Source organism: Tympanuchus pallidicinctus, unplaced genomic scaffold (genome assembly GCF_026119805.1).
Source record: "Tympanuchus pallidicinctus isolate F22 unplaced genomic scaffold, pur_lepc_1.0 scaffold3, whole genome shotgun sequence".
Lineage (NCBI taxonomy): Eukaryota > Metazoa > Chordata > Aves > Galliformes > Phasianidae > Tympanuchus > Tympanuchus pallidicinctus.
Window position 1 is genome coordinate 43,953,083 of NW_026294747.1, and position 19,560 is coordinate 43,972,642.

General features: G+C 42.2%; 1 protein-coding gene across 4 annotated transcripts in view; it reads left to right on the forward strand.

Annotated features, from left to right (window-relative positions):
• Positions 1-19,560, forward strand: part of RIN3 (Ras and Rab interactor 3) — a 59,790-nt gene that overhangs the window by 8,696 nt on the left and 31,534 nt on the right. For 2 of the 4 annotated variants that reach the window (XM_052696755.1, XM_052696757.1), the window contains exons 2-3: positions 6,856-7,042; positions 10,270-10,384. In XM_052696755.1, the coding sequence (XP_052552715.1) occupies positions 6,856-7,042; positions 10,270-10,384 (302 nt within the window). Of the gene's footprint in view, positions 1-4,710; positions 4,740-6,855; positions 7,043-10,269; positions 10,385-19,560 lie in introns of those variants that run through there. The other 2 variants (XM_052696756.1, XM_052696759.1) reach the window with 2 other exon arrangements.

Sequence of the window (19,560 nt, forward strand, 5' to 3'; positions counted from 1 at the left end):
ATTATGACTGAGATGAACATTTGCAGGTCTTTCCTAGGAGGAGAGGAAGACTGCTCAAATGTCTCATATGTCTACACTAAATCCACTCACAAGATGAGGAAAGCCGTTGCTTTTATAACTATCTTACGGCATTTATAATATTGTATAACTTTTAATATTTTGACTAGAGGTTTTTTTCTCTCTGACTAGTCATGCAACTTTTTTTTATATGTAGAGTTTGAAACAGAAGGGTTTTATGCAAGCCATGTTACAATATATTCTTCATGAAGTCTCCTTTGTTTTCCATTTCCCTTTCCCCTCTTTGAATGCAATATGAGGAAAACATTCCCAGGGTTTTTGTTCCCTTCTTCCTTCTTGGCTTGATGAGCTGGGAAAGAGCGAGGTGAAACCTCCATCAATAGCCAAGGCCCTGCAGCCAAAGAGGGGGTTCTTGAAGCTTCCAGCACATCTGAAAGGTACGGAAAAAATTCACCTGTCCAGGTGGTGTCTTAGCTGGGCCCTTCTGACATCACAGAGTGGAAAAGGTTGCTGATTTTATTTTATTTTTACATCTTAGGGAATCATTTCTTTTCTTCCAAACATTTATTTCTGTTTATTTCTGCGCCTCTCAAACCTTTCCAGGGAAGTTAAAGCAGGATTCTCCAGCAATTACTTTCCTTAGAAAACTTGCTTTCTTTGGCTTCTTTGGCCTTGGCAGAAATGTTTTCTGGCTAGGCCTGCATTTCAGAAGTTCACTTCTTTGCAGCAAAAGTGCCTTGCAGAACCACAAATTATCCTTCATTCTTCAGGTTTGCTGATATGATGAAATTCCTAAGAGAATTATTTGGGTTTGAAACAGGCAAAAGACAAATAACCCAAGAGTTCTGATTACAAATACAGGGGAGAAGAACTTATCTTTAAGACAGCCACTGTCTGCTGTTATTAAGGAGAAGGCCAGTAAACCTTGTACAAGGGTAATTTGCTAAGGCTGGAATGTGTGTTTTTACTGAAGAGAAAGACAGTTGATAAGATATTTTGAGACAAGTTTTTGAATGCAAAAGTTTGTGTGTGCAAGGTTACATAAGGAAAACAGTAAAATTAGTGAGTGAAGTACAAGACATGTTACATCAGTAGAATACGTCTGCCCAAGCTCCCGGTGATGCTCACATGCACCATATGCCGTCTGAGTTCATTTCTACATTCTTGAATGCAGGAAACAGCTGGGCTGAGGAAAATAAGGGTTTTGAAAGGCCTCTTCCTTTAGGGAATTTTTATGCTTGCATTTATCTTGTTCCTGCCCACATCATGGCTGTCAGTGAGGGACTGCTGGTTTGCTAGTAGAGCTGAGCTGGGTACTGGCGGTTATGCGAACTCATTCACCTTTTGTTTGGCTTTCTTGTGAACATGCAGTTCCTTCTGATATACACGCATACCTTCATAATCTGTGTTTGCAATGGAGAGGCAGACCTAAGGACTTAGGAAACTTAGCAAAACCAGTAATTTAACAGGCATTTATGGACACCTCCCTCCTCCTTATAAGGCTCCAACAAAACAAGGCTATTGATGGAGCCAAACCAGAGGCCCTGACAGGGATATTGCCACTGCTTTGTTGTGGCTGCATGTACCTGATAGTTTGATACATCTATTACTTCCACCTGTACATCAGTGGTTACGCTGCTCACCCATGAAGCACAGCAGTACTTCCTCATTTTTGTGAACACTTCTGTTGATTTCTGTGCCCAGTGGTTTAACATCAAGTGAGCTCTTCCACACCTGATCCCTCTGTGCCCACCAGCAGAGCTCTCAGACAGGCTAGGACTTGCTCCTCTTGAATCCAGGTGGGATCCAGCTGGAGGGTGGGGGATGCCTGCAATCTGTGTGTGCTGGCCTTCACAGAGGTGAGCAGCTGGGAAATCCCTGGTGAGTAATGAAGAGTTTACATAAGTGAGACTTTAATTGCAAGGTGCAAACCTTCACTGTTGAACTTGAGGGTGTTAGTATCAGAAAAAGAAGTGGGGAACAGAGATGATTGTTGAACTTTGAGGGGGTTTACCAAACCTTTCACCTTTTGGCAGCTGGAATAGCTGCTGCTGTGGCTATTAAGCAAGGCTCTTTGTGGGCTGAGTGGAGAGGTTGGGATATGCAGGGCATCAGCTTTGGATCAGAGACCAAACAAATGAAGAGTGGACATAAAAGCTGGAGTGGAAACAAGGAGAGCAGTGAGCAAAAGGAAGTGCTCTGCCAACCACAGGCTGTCCGCAGACCACAGTTTGAGAAGCACTGCTTCCTGAGCTACGCAGGCAATACCAAGGTGGACTGGTGACACGGTGCTCTGCAAGGTATGGAGCAAAGCCTACTTCACAGGACACACTGAGCATCTTGTCACTTCCATTACCCAATTTTTAGAACTATGCAGTGCAGGAACCTCCTGTCATTTGCTTACCTGCCTACATCTTTTCTTCATCTATTGCCAACCTAATAGGAAATTTTTTTTATTTTTTATTTTTTTTAACTGGAGAGTGGCAGTCAGCTCAGGAACTTTCCTCTCTCGCTGCTTTTTGGCCGTTTCATTGTGTTGTACATTTTTTTTCTGTTTGTTTGACGTGTGCCTGGTCTTCTGCTTCTTTAATGAAAAAATGTTAGTGAAGTCTGAATGCCAGCATTTAGTGGATAAGATTAGTTATTGTGCTGTGGGACTTTCCGTGGGTCACTTTTTGGCCCTCTCATTTTCTCAGTACTCTGTTTTGTGACAAAATATCTCAAGAAGTTCTACATTGGATCCTGACCTCCATTCTGTCAGCTTTTGGGAAGTAGGTAAAAAATTAAGCAAGGTCACCTAGGCTAGGCCCATAAATTAAACAAACTAAATGAATCTCTCTCCTCCATTTTGGGTTACTTTGATCTAAACTGATCACAGAAGCAAAGATTGGCTGCCTTATGAGAATGAAGGGAAGGCACTGATAAATGACCAAATCTAAGATAGAAGTAAAATAAAGATTTATGTCTGTTAACTTGAGCACTGCATAATTTTCCTCCCTCCTCAGTAAACTGAAAGTAGCAGCACACGAATTCACAATTGTCAGAATAAGGAATATTAATGATTCTATTTAACCTAGTAATATTAAACCAAGAATGGGTAGCAGTGTATGTAGCATGGGTCTAGCTAAGGAAACCTTAATGCACTTTCTTGCTGCTTCTAACTGACTATTCCTTCTCTGATGGGCTAGGTTCAGAACTTCATACCTTTTTCAGAATGAAGGAGACTATGAAATAAAGGAATACAATGATCTGTTTCTATCACCAGTGGTGCAGAGCTCTGTAACTGAGTCCAGCTGGGTTGGCTATGACACACGGTATAAAATGGGGCTGTGAGTTTTCTCTCAGTATTTTTAGTTGTGTAATCTCAGCACCATCATCTGATACTTTCCATGAAGTTTCCTGCTCCCAGCTCTCTCTTTCAGCCACAGGAATTACTAGTGCTGTCTGTCTGCTTCCACCATGCCTGGTGTGTCTGCTTCAGGAAATTCCTCCTTCAGCTCCTGTGTTCCTTGCATAGGAACTGCTATTGCACACAGCTGCGCCTTGCAGCTGCCCCTGGGCAGTGCAGAGTGACCAGGCCTACACAGTGCAGCCAGGAAGACTTTGGTGCCAGAAGCATCAGCAGCTTTCTCCGAAGTCCTTTGCAAAGGCACGCGCAGATCTGCATGATATTTGGTGAAATGTATCCCCTTGCAATTCTGATGATTTCTAGGATTATTCAGCTGGCAAGTGTGGTTCGTAATTTCTAAAACAATGAGCCATGATGGTGTCATCATTTCAGTGCATAGTCACTGTGCAGTAATTCAAATCACCATTGTCATTATGATTACTTAGAACCTAGCAACCTGATTCCTTCTGCCAAACTGAGGCAGGTGTGTGCATATAATCACTGTGCAATTAATTGATCTGTGTTGCCAATCTGTATGCAACACACAGTTTCCTGTGTCCCAGCTGAGTTCATTTTGCAGAGTGGCTGCAAGATTTCAAAATACTTGCAGTAAGAATTCAAAAAAGGAATGAAAAGTGGGCAGCACTAGGGTCAACTTTACGTCATCTGTAACAGAATCCAGCACCTTTCTCAGTCAAAGGGCTTACTGGGAAGGTAGGAGAAGAAAGAGGGAGTTAGCCACAAACTGTGTTATTTCTTGAAACTGTGAGCCTAGAAATAATCCAACGAGTGAAATCTGAGTGAGAGAAATAAGCAAAAGCTGGCTGCTCACTGCAACAGCCCCACAAATCCCTTCAGTTGGCAGCACAGCAAGAACCTGGGAGCTGCCCATGCTCCCTCTTCTCTCTGCAGCTAGCAGAACTACCACAGAGCCAGATTAAATTGGTGGATTAAGCACTCCCACAGCCTGGCATCTGGATCTTTGTGACAGCTGTACCCGGGAAAGAAGTCTGGTGCTGTAACTGCATCAACTGGTGTGTCAGGGGTCACAGCATTACAGCTGAAAAAGGTCTGTTCAGTCACTCACTCCCATTTCTTAATCAGCACAGGATTTGGCTCTACAGAGTGTTTGCTAGTGCTCTAAGCATGGTTTTAAGAGACCTGGGCAATGCATTTCTCTCTTCCTTCTCTTGGGAACTTATCCATCATCTGTTTTAACTCACTGTCAGGAAGCATCTAGCCCGACATTTCTCTGTTTTAATGACTCCATTAATTACTCCTTTTACTTTCCCTTTTGTTGCAGCCTCCATTTTGGTGGGATGTTCCTGCATAGGTATCACAGCCTGCATCCTTACTTCTTTGCTGGGCTGGATTCTGAAGGCCAGATTCCCCCCTAAAAAGGACTCTCCTCCCTGAGGGTCCCCAGAAGGCTGAGTTCCTGTTCTGCCAAAAAGCCTCATCCACCACTTTTCATAATCTGCACTGAAAGTCCCCACACTCAAACCATGGAATATATTAACACAAATATTTTCTGACCATTCAACTTTCTTTCTATATGTTGAGTCTGGAATGATTTTGTTTTTCATCTGTTCTCTAACACTTAGATGATGAGCCCTATGTGCAGCCTCAGGTCTGTTGTTCTGGCTGCCAAGACCATGCTGGTGCTGTGAGCAGGACCCCAACGAGTCCATGCACTTGATAGGGGTGTGGGTGCCTCTGCCCACATCAGGGCTGGGTTTTCCCACGGGGAAGGCCATGTGTGAGCTCATGTCCAAGTCTGAGCTGCTCTGGGTTATTACACAGCCTCTGCTGATACCCTCAGTTCCCACCACATGATGGTATTCCTGAGTATTGGTGCTTTGCTGGTCCTTTTCCATTACATGATTAAAGGGTAATGAAGTTCAGCATCACTAGAGCTGGTGCAGTGCATGTCATCTCCTGCTGACATAGCAGGGCATTACCAGCACCAGCTTCCTTCTGCCCTGGGTTTCAAAGATCATTGGCATGATCAGCTTCACAATTGGGTGACTAATACAGGGAGCAGCTTTCTATAACAAATTTATGGAGCATTTCTCTATATCTCACCTTTGTTTTCCTTCAGCTTGTTACTTCTTACCCATTACCAAGTATGAATGCCATCTAACATGCTTATTTTGTATGGTTACTTGATGTTTCCTTTAGTTTGTACTGTAAGAAAAGAAAAGCAAGAAGCAAAACAAGTTTCCTTCTGAAAGCTCTCCTCCTTTTACTGCTTGCTCAGATTATACTGTTTAAAATCATGATCTATCATATATAAAGGAAATTTCCTCACCTATTTGACGTTGGTTTTGGGATTTAAAGGCTATTTTTATAAAAAGTATATTTTGGGATAAGCATGCTGTGGTACATTGAGCCTTTGAAGGAACTCTTTCAGTAGTTCAAGTCTGACCTCATTTTATATGTACTACTTTAAGATCTGTATCTTAACAAAAAAAAGGAACATGAATAAGTCTTGAAATAACAGCAAATCAAAAGTGAGAGTCCTGCTCTTTCCAGCTCTTGCATATAAGCAGCAAAATTGGCGCAGAAAACATGTTACTATGTGTATGTTTTCTCCATTTTCTTTACTTTCAAAATCAATTAATTACATAAATGATGAGCCTATATGCATGAATCTACAGCCTCATCTAGCCAAAATCTTAAGACCAGACCTGACAGCAGTTCTACTGCCTGAAGTGATAAGCACATGTATAAATACTTTGTGGAAATCTGTGTTAGAAATCAGCATTTTATGTCATTTTGCCATTAAACCATAGGGACTGAAAACTGAATTAACTCCTTGCCTCTCTGTTCAGAACAGAAACCTAAAGCACAGGACATCCCACATCTTTAATATTCTCAACAGTGAAATTTCAGTATTCTTATGTCTTGCACATAGCTGAGAATAAGTGGCAGGGACACATCCATCTCTGTGGCCACCAGCTGTTCTGACCAGCCCAGCCTCAGCAATGCGAGCAGGGAGCGCTCACTGCTGATTCAGTGAGATAGATGTCTTGGTCTGCCTTTTTGCATATTACCTGAAGGCAGCCTGGCTGTGAGCAGAGCAGGGCTGCCAGAAAGCGAGAGCTGCCGGTACCTTGCTCAGACGAGGCATGCAGATGAGCTGAAACCCACAGATTGCAGCAGAAAGCGCTCTGCAAGCCTGTGGTCTGAAAGGCAGCGTGCATCACTAGCTTGAGGCCGTATTCATTAAGACGGGCTTATCTGTCGGGGCTGTCTGCCGCGTGCCCAGTCTGCGTCTATCAAAACGAGACATCTTTTGTCTGATGCCCCTCAAGGAGCTCTCTGGATGTTAAGTGCCCTGTGCGTATTTGTGTGGTACCTGTGTGTTTATGTTTGTAGTCCTTTCTCCCCCAGAGTTTTCCATCTGCAATTCTTCTTTTACAAGGGTCTCCCTTTCTCTGTTCCAGCCCCAGCAGCAATACCAGCGAAGAGGGGAAAGAGACACATCTGTGCCAGGCTACTTCCCTGCGAAACTGCCTCTCGCTGTCAGGAGTCAGCATCCTTGATAAACTTATCAAGACCTGCCCTGTCTGGCTTCAGCTGAACATGAACCAGGAAAGAGCTGCGGCGATTCTTGGCAACAAAGCAGCAGGGGTAAGTCCAAAGTGGTTTCATTTCAGATGACCACATTTCCTTCCCCTGGAGGAGCTGGTTAGGGGAGCAGTGCTCCTTTTCATGTGGAAGCAGAAATATTTAGCAATTTACACTCTCTGTTTCCACTACCTTTTGATGCTTTAACCACTCACAGTGTCACAAGATCAACTTAGTGCCTTTAGGGAGCAAGAAATTATGCTTCCTTTTATTTACTTGGCACCTCCATGAAACCACATGCTATCCTGTTCACCATAAAACTACGTACCCATGCCTGGCTTTTCCTAGATTCACTTCTCTGCAGACATCCTCTCCTCTGGCCTTAACCCACAGCTCTGCTTACATTTTATTTCTAGATAGAAATGTTAAGAATAAATGGTTTACATTAAGAAAGAAGGAAAGAAGGAAAGAAAAAGAAGGAAAGAAAGGAAGAAAGAAAGAAAGGAAGGAAGAAAGAAAGGGAGGGAGGGAGAGAGGGACGAACGGACGGACGGACGGACGGAGGGGAGGAGGGGGGAGGGAGGAAAGGAAGAGTCTTACTTTGCAAAAGGGAAAGCTTCCCAGTCAAGACTGAATGAAGATTGAGGAAAGCCATAAAGATCTCCAAGATCTTGAGATTTTTGGAGTGGATGTTGGCCTGGCATGGAGTGGGTAGAAAGAAGTGTTCTTCACTAACCTCTGTCCCCAGAATTAATCCCACTAGAATTAACTGTGGAAGGAGTGCAAGAGGACTGTGACTGCTCAGTTGTAGCTCAGACTCAGGGAAGTAGAGAGAAGGAACAGGAAGAGCTGCCTTTGCTTGTGTGTGAAGCCATCAGGAATGCAGGAGGTCTTTAAGAGGTGTAGTGGATGAGAGTATCAGCAAGCAAGCAGTTAGGAATCATGCTGGAAGGTTTGCGTACAAACTATTCTAATAATCTGCTCCCTGCAAGAAATAGGCTGCCCCTCATTCTCTTCTTTGGGCTGAACAAACCAAGGGAACTCAGGTGTTCTTCATGTACATCTTGCCCTCCAGACCTTTTACCATTTTCTTAGCCCTCCTTTGGACAGCCTCTGATTCTTCTATGTCCTTATGTTGCAGCCCAGACATGCATACAGTGCTCAAAGTGAGGCTGCACCACAGCAGAGCTGAGCAGGACAATCCCTGTCCTTGCCCAGGTGGCAGTGCTGGGCCTGGTACACCCCTGCACCTGGCTGCACTTCCTCAGATCTTCCTCCAGCATGATTTTGACCGTGGCTCTGCACAGGCAGATGACACCACAGCAGCATAGCCTGTCACCTGCACTGGACAGCATGTGCTGATGCTATCTTGGCTCTCCTGTCTGCTCCCCACAGCACACCTGAAGCTGAACCAGCTCCATACCTCTCCCAGTGAAAATGGAAGAGGCTCATTGGTGTTCCAGTGCTGATCTGGGCAGCAGGGTTGTACAGCTTAGTAAAGCCCACCTTCCTCTCATCTTAGCATCCATGGTCCAATTTTAGCCTTTGGAGCCATAGCAACCAGGCTCAATGATCAGAAAACAGAAGTGATTCATTTCCAGGTTTCACTTCTCTCCTTTAATTTCAAATGAAACACTTGACCAAAATGACATGAGATCGTGCTAAGACCCAAAGCCATGATAGTCTCTTGAAGTGTGCTAGAGAGGCTTTTCTACGACACAGGTGATAAGATCCAGGGAAAGGAGAGCCTCTATGGCTCCTCACTGCCAGAAATTCTGCTGTCTAGAAGGTAGAAGCTGCCCAGCATTAGAAATAGCTATGCCTCAGTCATGCACCTATTTGTTGTGCATTTATTTGGATTTTCTCTGCGCTGTCAGTGGACCTGAGCCTGAGGCTCAAACTCTTAGGAATATCATAGGCGAAGAGCACAGCAGTGTATGAAGTTGCAAAGCTGCATCAAGTCTGTGTGTTTGGCATGGTTGTTTCAAAGAGACATGAGGTGCTCTTATGACTGGAAGACATGCAGAGAAAGGTCTCAGCTTCAAGACAAGTTCTTTTTTAATTCCTCTTTCAAGAAATTAGTGTATTCTTGGAAGATTTCCCATGCATTATAATTGATTAATCATTTTATCAACTCAAACTTATTTCTAATATTAATATGCAGACTCTAGAATTAGCCCAATTTTGAATTCCATTTTAATTAAAGTGCTTTGACTCCTTTCTTCTGCAAGCCACTATCATAGGACAGATAAGGACACAGATTACTTTGTATCTACAGTTTCAAGGTACAAGCTAAATATATCCTTGACAATGAGCTCTAATTAGAAACACAGTTTGGGAGCTCATGCAGTGCAAAGAATAAGATATGTTTCTTTCCCCCTTCCTCCCCCCTTCTTCCCTTTCACTCTTTTTTCCCCTTTTCCTTTTCTCTTTTCTTTCTTATTTCTTTTTTCTTTGTTGCTTTTTTCCTTTTCTTTACCTTTTTTTTTTCTCTCCTTTTCTCTTTCTCTTATTTTATTCTTTCTTCTTTTTTTCTTCTCTTCTGCTTTTTATTTTCCTCTTTGTTTCTCTTCTTTCTTCCTTTTATTTATTTTTTTCCTTTTTTTCTTTTTTGGCATTATTTCACTGGTCCCATAGGGGTGCTACCCTCCAGAGGCACACAAGCAAACTGCAAGGCTGGAGCTGGCAGGAAATTTACAAAATACAACAAAGACAAGTGTGCAAAATTCTGCCCTGGGAAAACTTAAGCACCTGGTCTGGCCTCGTAGCTTCACCCAGAGGACTGGACAAGAACCCCCCTGGGTCCCATGCCAGCTGGGATGATCTTCTGTACTCATGATAAAACTCTGCTATGGGACACTGTGGCTACCAGAATCTTTGGCCTTGTGCTCCACATTTAAATCCTTTCCCTCTCAGTGTAAAATTGACTTCCTTACTTTGGACATCAACCAGAACATTCTAGGAATTCTTGTGGTTTAGGGCACTTACATGAGGAGTATCACTTGACAAATTGGGAGTGCAGCTTTATATTGTTCCATTGGTGAAAGAGTTTGCCTTGGGCTTAAGTAGGACATTGGCAATGCATCGAAATTTTGCTGGTTCCTTGGCAGCTGGACAAAATGTCCCTTGAGATGTTATTTTTTGTAATGTAAAGTTTGACCAAGAGGAACAAAACTAAGACCATTCAAAAACAGGTTGAACTGATAAAGAATTTCTTTGTCGGTGACCTTAAATAATGTTCAGAAGCACATTTAATGTAGCTAAGCTTGATTTCTTTTCCCCCTTTTCAGATGTTCTTGGTTAGGAAAGATAGTAATGCAAACAACATGGTCCTTGCGGTCCGCATGCCTGTTCAAGGTGATGCTCCTGGGGTGCTGGAGTACAACATTAAAGAAGAAAAGTCAAGTAAGTTCTTCACAGTCTTTTCTCTCGCTCCAGTTATTACACAGAATCCTCTTGTGAACACCAGCATTTATGTAGTCTCACTTGCAAGTGCTCAGATTGTTCTTGTGGCAGCAGATCTCGATTCCACAGTGTAGTTTGGTTACTATTTCCTGTAGTCACTTTACCTCAGCTCCCCTGCAGTTCTGCAACTTGTATTATCATTTACAGACATGTGACAGGAAAGTAAAGCACTCCCAGGTGAGTGCTTTGATCCAACAAGGAGCTGCCTTTCACCAGATGGAATTCCTGAGCACAGTGTAAGGCTCTGACAGGCTGAGCCCTGTTAACTCAGCCACTATCTCTATTTCTGCCACCAGATCATTGACTGCCAGCTGTCCAACATTTGCTACTCTTGCTTTTCACACACCTCATACAGTTCTGTGTAACAGTTGGCCGCTCTTAAACTGTTTCTCTTAAACAATTCTCAGTGACTCACTGTTTCGGGATGTGGCTGGGTCTTGGGCATGGTGATAGCAGTGCTGCTCCCAGTGAGACAGCCACGTTTGCCATGAGCAAGCAAGGATGAACTCAGATCACAGGCTGGCTCAGCTGGTGCAGCCCTTGGAGGAAGTGGCTGTGCAATACTGGTGGAATGTGTTTTCCACTTTCCAAGAAATATTTGTAAACACAGGAATTTTAGGGTAGTCACATAAGCATGCCTTTGGAAGAGTTCATCACAATGGCTTACATTGATAATTTGTATGAAAACATCCAAATACTCTGCCACTGAGTTCTGGCTTCATAGCTGGCACCCTGGGGTATGTGTTCTACAATGCTTTGGATTGTTTCTTCCCCGCTCCTACTTGCTCAAATGACCTTTTTCATTCTCATACATTTCTCTATATGTACCTCTGCATGATAAAGAGATGATGAAGCCAGAGGGACAACTGTATCTTGGAATCACTCTGATTTAGTGGAGTATTGGCAAGCACAGGCTGCCCAGGGAGGTGTTGGAGTTGCTGCCCCTAGAGGTGTTCAACAAAAGGGTAGATGTGCTGCTGAGAGACATCATTTAGTTGGATGATGGGTTGATGGTAGGATGATCTTAGTGACCTTTTCCAAACTTAATGACTCTATGATTCTGTGATAGGCCACAGATTGCCACATCATTGCTCCTGCACAGAGCACAGCTGCCTGCTGAGCTTTCTCTCTCATGTGTTCACCTTGGAGCATGCCCTTGCAGAGGTGCCACATGTATCCAATGCTTCTGAATGAGGTTGAAAGCCTCAGATCTTTTGCCACAACTTCAGGTGCCCAGCAGGGACAAGAGTTAGCTGCAGGATGTGAAAACTTTATTTCCTTATTTTGAAGTGGAGCTAGGCTTACGTTTATTATGGTGGAAAATTGCTTTTTCTTTGGGGATAAAAGTTGAAAAATTGAATCCTGCCATCCTAAAAATGTCATATATAGAAATGTTCCTGCTTGACTTATGTTTTGTGCCATAATATCTGATTTCTTTGAGTGAAGTATAGTTTAAGGATTTCACTGCGAGCAAGCCTTGCTAGAAGGACTTCTGTGCTGTTTTTCAAACTTGCTTGCTATTTATAATTTATCACTAGCTTAACACAAAGCATGTGTTCAAAGACACAGCTTTTTGATAGAAACAATATGAAAATCAGTTTCCACCTCTTTTATATAAGTTGCAAAGTAAGTGGAATAAGGTAATTAAAAATTAGCTCTCCTAAGAGCAGGATAACTGCTATCACATGTGCAGCAATCACTGCAGCCATGAGGCTGCTGCATTCATGTTATGTTTTACCTTGAATTCTGTTAGTCAAGCTTTAGAAAGCCTTAAGTTCCCCATAATGTACCACTTCAACAAGAGCACTTTAGGCAAGCAAATAATCATGCTTTTGCTTCCTTTCTCGTTTCAGGTAAGTAAGTTGGCTTTTGAGCTTAGAAGAAACAGAATGGATACCTGTTTGTAAAGCCAAATTTGGTGCAAGGAGAGATAATAAATCTTCATAGTCTTGGGGTAACCGAATATATTAGCTTTGATGTATTGTTTCTGCATAAGTCCAAGTTTTTTAAACTTACTGAAAAAATAAAATTATATGTTTTCAGAATGCTTTAAAATGATACAAAGTAGCACCTGAGCTTCCCTGCTAATACCCTGATGCATCTGAATTGCCTTAGTTTAATAAATTGCACTTCACTCTTCTGTAGTGTGCTGCAAATGTGAGGATAGATGTCCGTGTGTACGTGGAGATTAACTGCAGACCAAAGATGTTATCTTGCTCTGTGACGCGTGTTTATTGCAAAAACTGCGTTACATTTCCTGAGAGTGTGTGAAATGTGCCAGGTGTATGACATGAAGACCTCTGCATACTGGCAGGGTTTTTCCAGGCATCCCATCTTTAGCTTCAGATAGTTAAAGACTCTTCAGTTCTTCCACTCTTCTTAAAAGGAGGAATCAGCCTCAGTGGCATGATGGATCTGTGCCATCTCTGCAGTGATGTCCACGTCTTATTTTTACTACATGCAGCTTCGAACAGCAATTTTTATTCCTCAACTTTTTGTAAAAAGCCACCCTCATTCCATTTTATTGTCCCAGTTGTATCTGAAGCGGTTTTCCCCAGTGTTGCAATGACCATGCAAGGGGTGCATCCTAGCCTCTGAGATCCTTACATAAATGGCCATTCACTGAAGCATACAAAAAAAGAAGTTTCCATCCAAATAATGGTGCAACATTGTTTAGCTCTTCCCTTTCCCTTTATCAGATCTGTCTTGTTGACATTCTGATGAAAAATTTAGGGAAGATTCATTTTTTGAGGGGAAGCATGGATTTAATTCTGATTTTTTTTTTTTTTAAATGGAAATCCCCAAAGAAGCCACTAGGCAGGAAGATCAAAAAAAAAAAAAAAAAATGAAATGTCTTTCCATTTCTTTTTCATAGGGATTTTTCACCTGTTTCATGAAATAGCTCTCAAAATCATAAAGTAGGAGAACAAATAGACTGGATTTTAAACATTTCTGTTTGGTTCTTTGTTTTTGGCTGTCCTTCCTTCAGAGACCAGAAAGGCAAAGGCCTTGTCTCGGCTTTCTCTCCTCCTCTCCTCCTTTCCTTTTCTCTCTCTTTATTTTTCCTTTCTTTCTTTCTTATTTTTTATTTTTTTTTGTAGTGAGCCAACAGTAGATGATATGTGGTTCATCAGAAGGCTGAGAAACCCATCAATGTTCAAAGTCTTGGATGTCTGGTTTTATTTCTTACCAGAGGGTTCCCTTACTTCTTGCTCAGATATGTTATAGCATAGTAGAAATCTTTCAGAAAGAAGATTCCACAAGATTTCTTCCATTTAGAGATCAGCACTGAAAGATACCTCTCAAACTCTGCTAAAATCTCAACCTTTGAATGCTTTCAGTTCTGAGAGTGATTTCTTCTGCTTCATACCTAAACAGAGCATTAGCCTCACGTGACTTAAGATCTGAGCACCATTTCCTTAGCTGATTCTTACCCTCAGCTGTAATTTCATTTATTCAAGTTTTCAGTTAGCAGATCATAACCTCAGGTCCTTATTCTCTTTCCCCTTCATGTTTATACAGTCAGAAATCATGCCACTGGCATCATACCAGTGACAGTGCAGGACTATTCAAAAGAAATAATTGGACTTTTAAAGGAACTGTGTGTGGTCCTGTTAACGTGTTGGAGTAACGCATACTGAGAGCTTGAAGAAAGTATCTTTGTATGATAGACCACTTGGTGCAGATAGTGACCATACTGCTGCTTTCACACGGATCATGAATGTGTGTGCCAAAGAGGCCCTTCAGTAGAAGTATGCTCGAAGGCCATATACTGGATGTAATGTTTCTTTTTTTTTTTTTTTCTAAGAAATCTCACTAATTATACCTGAATTGCTGTGGAACTGCTGTCCCTCTTCATTCTTTAAGCTGTCTCTCATTCATTCTTTTAATTCTTAAGGTTGTGAAAGTTCACAAGAACCTGATTGATTTGTAATTCACCCCCCTGTGCCCCGTCCATCCACAAACAAAGAAGACCTAGAGGCAGCAGGATGGCAGGCCCTGCTGGGGAGCCAAGGTAGCCATGCAGGCAAGCAAAGAATGCTATAAAAAATTCTATGCACAGAATTTTGTGAAGGGTGAAATTAATCAGAAAAGGGAAGAGATAATTTAGGGTTAAGTTTTCACAACCTACTTTCTTGTCTCGATGGAGCCAATTAGATGCAGTCTCTAACACCATGAAATCTTGCCTAATCTCAACAACCAGCTTTGTCCATCATTGGCCAAGTTACTTCAGCCACCTCTACGCTTTCATTCCTCCTTGCCAAGCACAGATGGGAAACTTTTTGATAATTAGATCAAAGCCATTCACATTAGATCAAAGCATAAAAAGAGAGTATACAGTTGTTCTGACTGGCCATTAGAGGTAACAGATGGTAATTAAGCAATAGTAAGGCAGCAGTGTGTTTACAGAGGGACATTAGAGTAATGTGGGGATAGTCTTTGCACATTTCTGCAAACATAGCTCCAAGCAAAGCTTCTGAAAGCCCTAGTCTTGTGGCACAGCCTGAGGGGAGGGCTGTGAGCACGCCTAGCACACAGCAGCAAGGCTTAGACATGAGGGCTGCGAATTACTCCTTGTGTCTCTGCATGTTGGCAGGTACAAGTGGTGTGAGGTCACCCACTGAGCAGCACCAAGCAGAGCATGGAAGATAAGACAGGCTAGACGTTATCCACTACGTCAGATCTCCCTATTAAAATTTCTTTTTTTTTTGCTACTGAGCCTGGATGAACAACTTCCAAGACTGAAGTCCTCGCTGCTAATACAGCACAGCACGGTCAGCAGTATATTCCCATGTCATCTCCTTTAAGGTACTGCTCAGACGAGGTCATGAGAAGAAAGGGAAAGGTGGCTCAGCCACTGCAGCCTACTCAAAATTTAGCTTATATAATGAGAGGAATGTTGTGCATGTGATGTTTGTAATATGAACATATCTGTAGAAGTGTTGGCAGCTTTTGCAGTAGCCTTGTCAGTTTTGCAAGATTTCTGTTAACACTCTCTGCCTGCTGGAATCAGGAAGTGGAGTAGAGATAGGCAGAATATTTATTATTATTATTATTCACAAAGCAAAAAGGTTTATAGCCCTCACAGCTGCAGAGAAGAACTAAAAGACGCAAGCTCAACTTTTGAGCTTGTAGACTCAGCTGAGTGTAGCTGAGTGTAGACTCAGAAATTTTTGTGTAGACTCAGCATTGAAAAATAAACTATAAGAAAGCATTCTCTCATTTTAAAAATTCATTTTAATTCATTTTAATTTCATTCATTTTAATTTTGACCCCTTCTGATCTGGATTGAAGACAAAGATGTAAATCTGTGGTACAGAGTGGGGTCAGAAACACTGAAGCTTTCTCTACTTAGCAAAAGTGAATGAAGTATGTGCTCATATTCCTGACATTGAATTTGGTCACAGTCATTACGGTTGGAAAAGACCACTGAGATCATCTAGTCCAACCACTGACTAGCCACCACCATGCCCACTAATCATGTCCCTAAAACTTCACATCCCTAAGACTTCTAAGATGAAGCCGTTTACCTAAGTTAGCATTTGCAGGTTTTCCCTGAAAGCAGAGCTGTGTGTTTTCAAGACATGGCTGCATGAAGCCTTAAGCAACTTGGTCTGATCTTAGGTTTGAGCAGGGTCTTGGGTTAGAGACCTCCCACGGTCCCATGAGAGGGAACTGACTGCCCAGTGAGGCTGAGTCAGTCCTCAGGTCAGCTCAGGACAGATAGCATTTCTCAATGGGGATGTCTCAGATGAGCAGCAAAAGCAGTTCCTACCCTCTAAGACCCATGTTCTGGGAGAAATATTGCTGAGATTTATGGGAGGAGGTGGTGGAAAAAAAAAAAAAAAAAAAAGGATATTTCCTTGAAAATGCCCAGTAATGCAGTTTATTGCCCTTTGGCATATTGCAGAGCTGAGCTTCCAGCAGGCTGAGGTAGACTCCTTCATGTGGAGTTAATAGCATTAAATGCTTCTGTGTTGTTTTTGAGCAAACGGTGAGGGGACTTTTCAGCTGGAGCGTGCAAATCTAAGATGTAAATGTGCATCCTATCCCCTTTGCAAGCTGAACCTCTGGAGACAGCCTCTGGCTTATCACAGAGCAGGCAGAAAGGTCTATCAGAAAATATATTCCATTACTTCTGTTCCCACTAGTTCTTCTTCAGATAGTCACTTTAACCAAAGTGGCTGGCCTCCTTCAATGAAAACCCTGCAGCTTTTAGCACTAGAAAGAATAATTCTTAATACTGTAAACTAAGGCATGAAAACTACGGTTGTTCTATTTATAGCTCTGATTTCCTCTAAATAGATCAGAGGCTAAACATGACATTATGGAGTGGAAAGATAAAAGTTATTTATATTTTTTCCCCATGGTGCTATTCAGCGATAGAGCATACAAAGAAGAGAGTGCTGTGGCAAACACCTCATGAACCAACCTGTCTGTCTAGAAAGGTCATCAAGCATCTTCAACTGTAGAATGCGATTTTAACGTGTGTATATATATAAAGGGAAAGCACACAAACGTATTAGTAGTCCCAGTAACTTGTAGTTAGCGTTCTGCAGTCTCATGCCACAAGCAGAGGGAAAACTGTAGGGGCATTGAATCTAAAGCAGGCAGGAGCCAGGTGTTCAGGCAAGTTCACCTGTAACTGTGCCAGGTCTGCTGTCACAAGAAATGCTCTTACACCTATACATACAAGGCTGCAGAGGAGTCTTTGCAAGCCAAGCACTCAGCTTCGTAACCCTGCCTTGTTCAGCACTAAGCAGCACTACCTGCACTGTTGCTCAGACTTTTTTGTATGCTTTCTTTATACCCTGACAGGAACCTCTGCTGCTGTACTGTGAGGGCAGCCAGTATTTGCTATTTACTTCAGGGGGGTGTATCTTGTTATTATTGCATGATGGATTGTATGATTGAGGCAAGGTATGAAAATGTCAGCTCTGGACATGACTCACCTGAAAAAAAAACTGGAAATGTGAAATGTGCTGGAAAAATTAATAATAGATCTATCAAAGCCCTTGAGAGAAAAGCTTCCTCAGCCCTTTTCTCACCAAAATGTGCTGATTTCCCTAATTGCATCTCAATTAAGCAAATCATACATCTCAGCAGCAGAACTTGACCAAGGTTACATTTTTTTCCCAGGATTAGTTATCCAATGAATATTAAAAGCGTATTTTTAGTAGTGGAAGCTGGAAAGGCTGAAGACGTAGTTAACGTTATGCTTCAGATTTTAAGCAGTTTAATTGCATATAAGGAGACCTTACAGGATACAGACTGGTATCCTGTGTTCCCTGTAGTAAATTTTTGCTGTTCAGTGGGGTGGGCACCTTGCCAGTAAGGAGGGTAGACTGCCTTCTTTTCAGGTGGTTCCTGTTGCTGCTGATGGTTTGTCTGCACTCCTAGAAGAGCTAGAGCTACTCTAGTTATCTTTAGCTTGGCATTGTCCAAACACAGATAGCAATTTGTCTGCATCACCCAGGGTTCAGCATGGGCTAATTTCCCCTCTTTTTGCATATTTCTCTTTAACAAGAAAAGCTTACCATCACCTACACAGCTTCTTCAGATGAAAAGCCAAATGTGGAGCGAGTCTGCCCCATGGCATAGCATAACTAGGCAGCTTGGCCCTGGCCATTGCCTCCAGCTTGGGGTGTGTGTGGTTCTGCTGCTGCTTTCTGCCAGATCTCATCTACCTCCATTGGCATGGAGGTCAAAGCCACCTCTACCCAGGCTCCTCCAAGGACACAGGGACATTGTCATTTTCTGGCCCACCATCCATGATTTGATTGCAAAGAGAAACTGAACATTTTCTAGTCTCTAAGGATATTTAATCTTCCTCAAGTTATTCAGCCTATCCATGACCAGGATGAGCTCTCTGTTAACCCTGTCAGTAAGAACCCTGAAAACTGATTTGATTTCAGGTAGTTCCCACTCCGGAGACCACTCTGAAGTGTGAGACCAGAGCTTTAGTTCGGCAAGAGCAGTAATCAAAGGCTTAGGGGATATTGTAATACATGGTATGAGGACACATTTTTTAACCTGTTGTGCAAGTTCATCGTTTCTCTTCCAATAGCAAGCACAAGGAAAACAGAAAGTCTCACCAAATCTCTCATGTTTGAGCTGAGTTCTGTGTCTCTTTTACACACTGCTTATTTTAAACATAAAAGATTTGTGCAGCTGTTTTTTTCAAGATGTTATACTGGCAGCTTTCTGTGTGGTTTACAAGTTGTTTTGGAAATATTCTGCTAGGTTATAGTGGTTATTTTTAAAAAGCTTTGTGTTTAGCATCCTGAAGAGTTACCTTCCTGTTCTCCTTGCAAACATTTTCATTTTCAGCCTTTAAACCAATGGGACTGCAGGGGAAGCCTGTCAGAAGTAATCTGTCTGGATCTTGTTAGCTTTGTTAATGCTCACTTTGGTTTTTTTCTCCTTATTTTTCACTCCTAACATGCAGAATAAATAATGTACATGTAATCATAGCTAGAGACTATGCATGCTGTTCTAAGACAATGTCCTACCCTCCTCTGCTTGGTACCTAGAACATAGCTCAAAAAAGCTTGCTTGTTTTAAAAGAGCAGCTCTAAATCTGTACCCATAATACTAGTGCACAGGGTCTGCAACTTGAAGGTGTTAAAAAGCTTAGTAAACAAGTATTTAGGCTTGTAAATGATGTAAATAAGAGGTGCTTACAGTAATTTGAGGGCAGCAAGGACCCTGGGAGTCAATAAGAATACAATCTACCTCACTGAATACTTTAATCTGAAGATCATCTTCAACCAGTCTGGCATTTAGACAGCATTGTTGCCCTTGGAAACAGAGATATCATCTTTCCTTCTATTGCCTGCCCGTCTGATGTCGTCCATTTCAGAGCCCCTTTCTCCATCCCAAACCTTTGAAAGTGAGGTCTTTCGCCTCCCTTCCTGGAAGTCTCTCATGCAGAATGTGGTTCTGGTTCAGATGACTTCCTTTAAAATGTTTAGAAAACTTCCTTTTTCTATATGATTAACCTCAGCTTTAAAGTACTTCATCATGACATATCTCAGAGCCAGAGAAATAAACTTTTCACCACGGTAACTGGGGAAAAAAATGGTGCTCGATAAAATGCATACATACTGTAACGT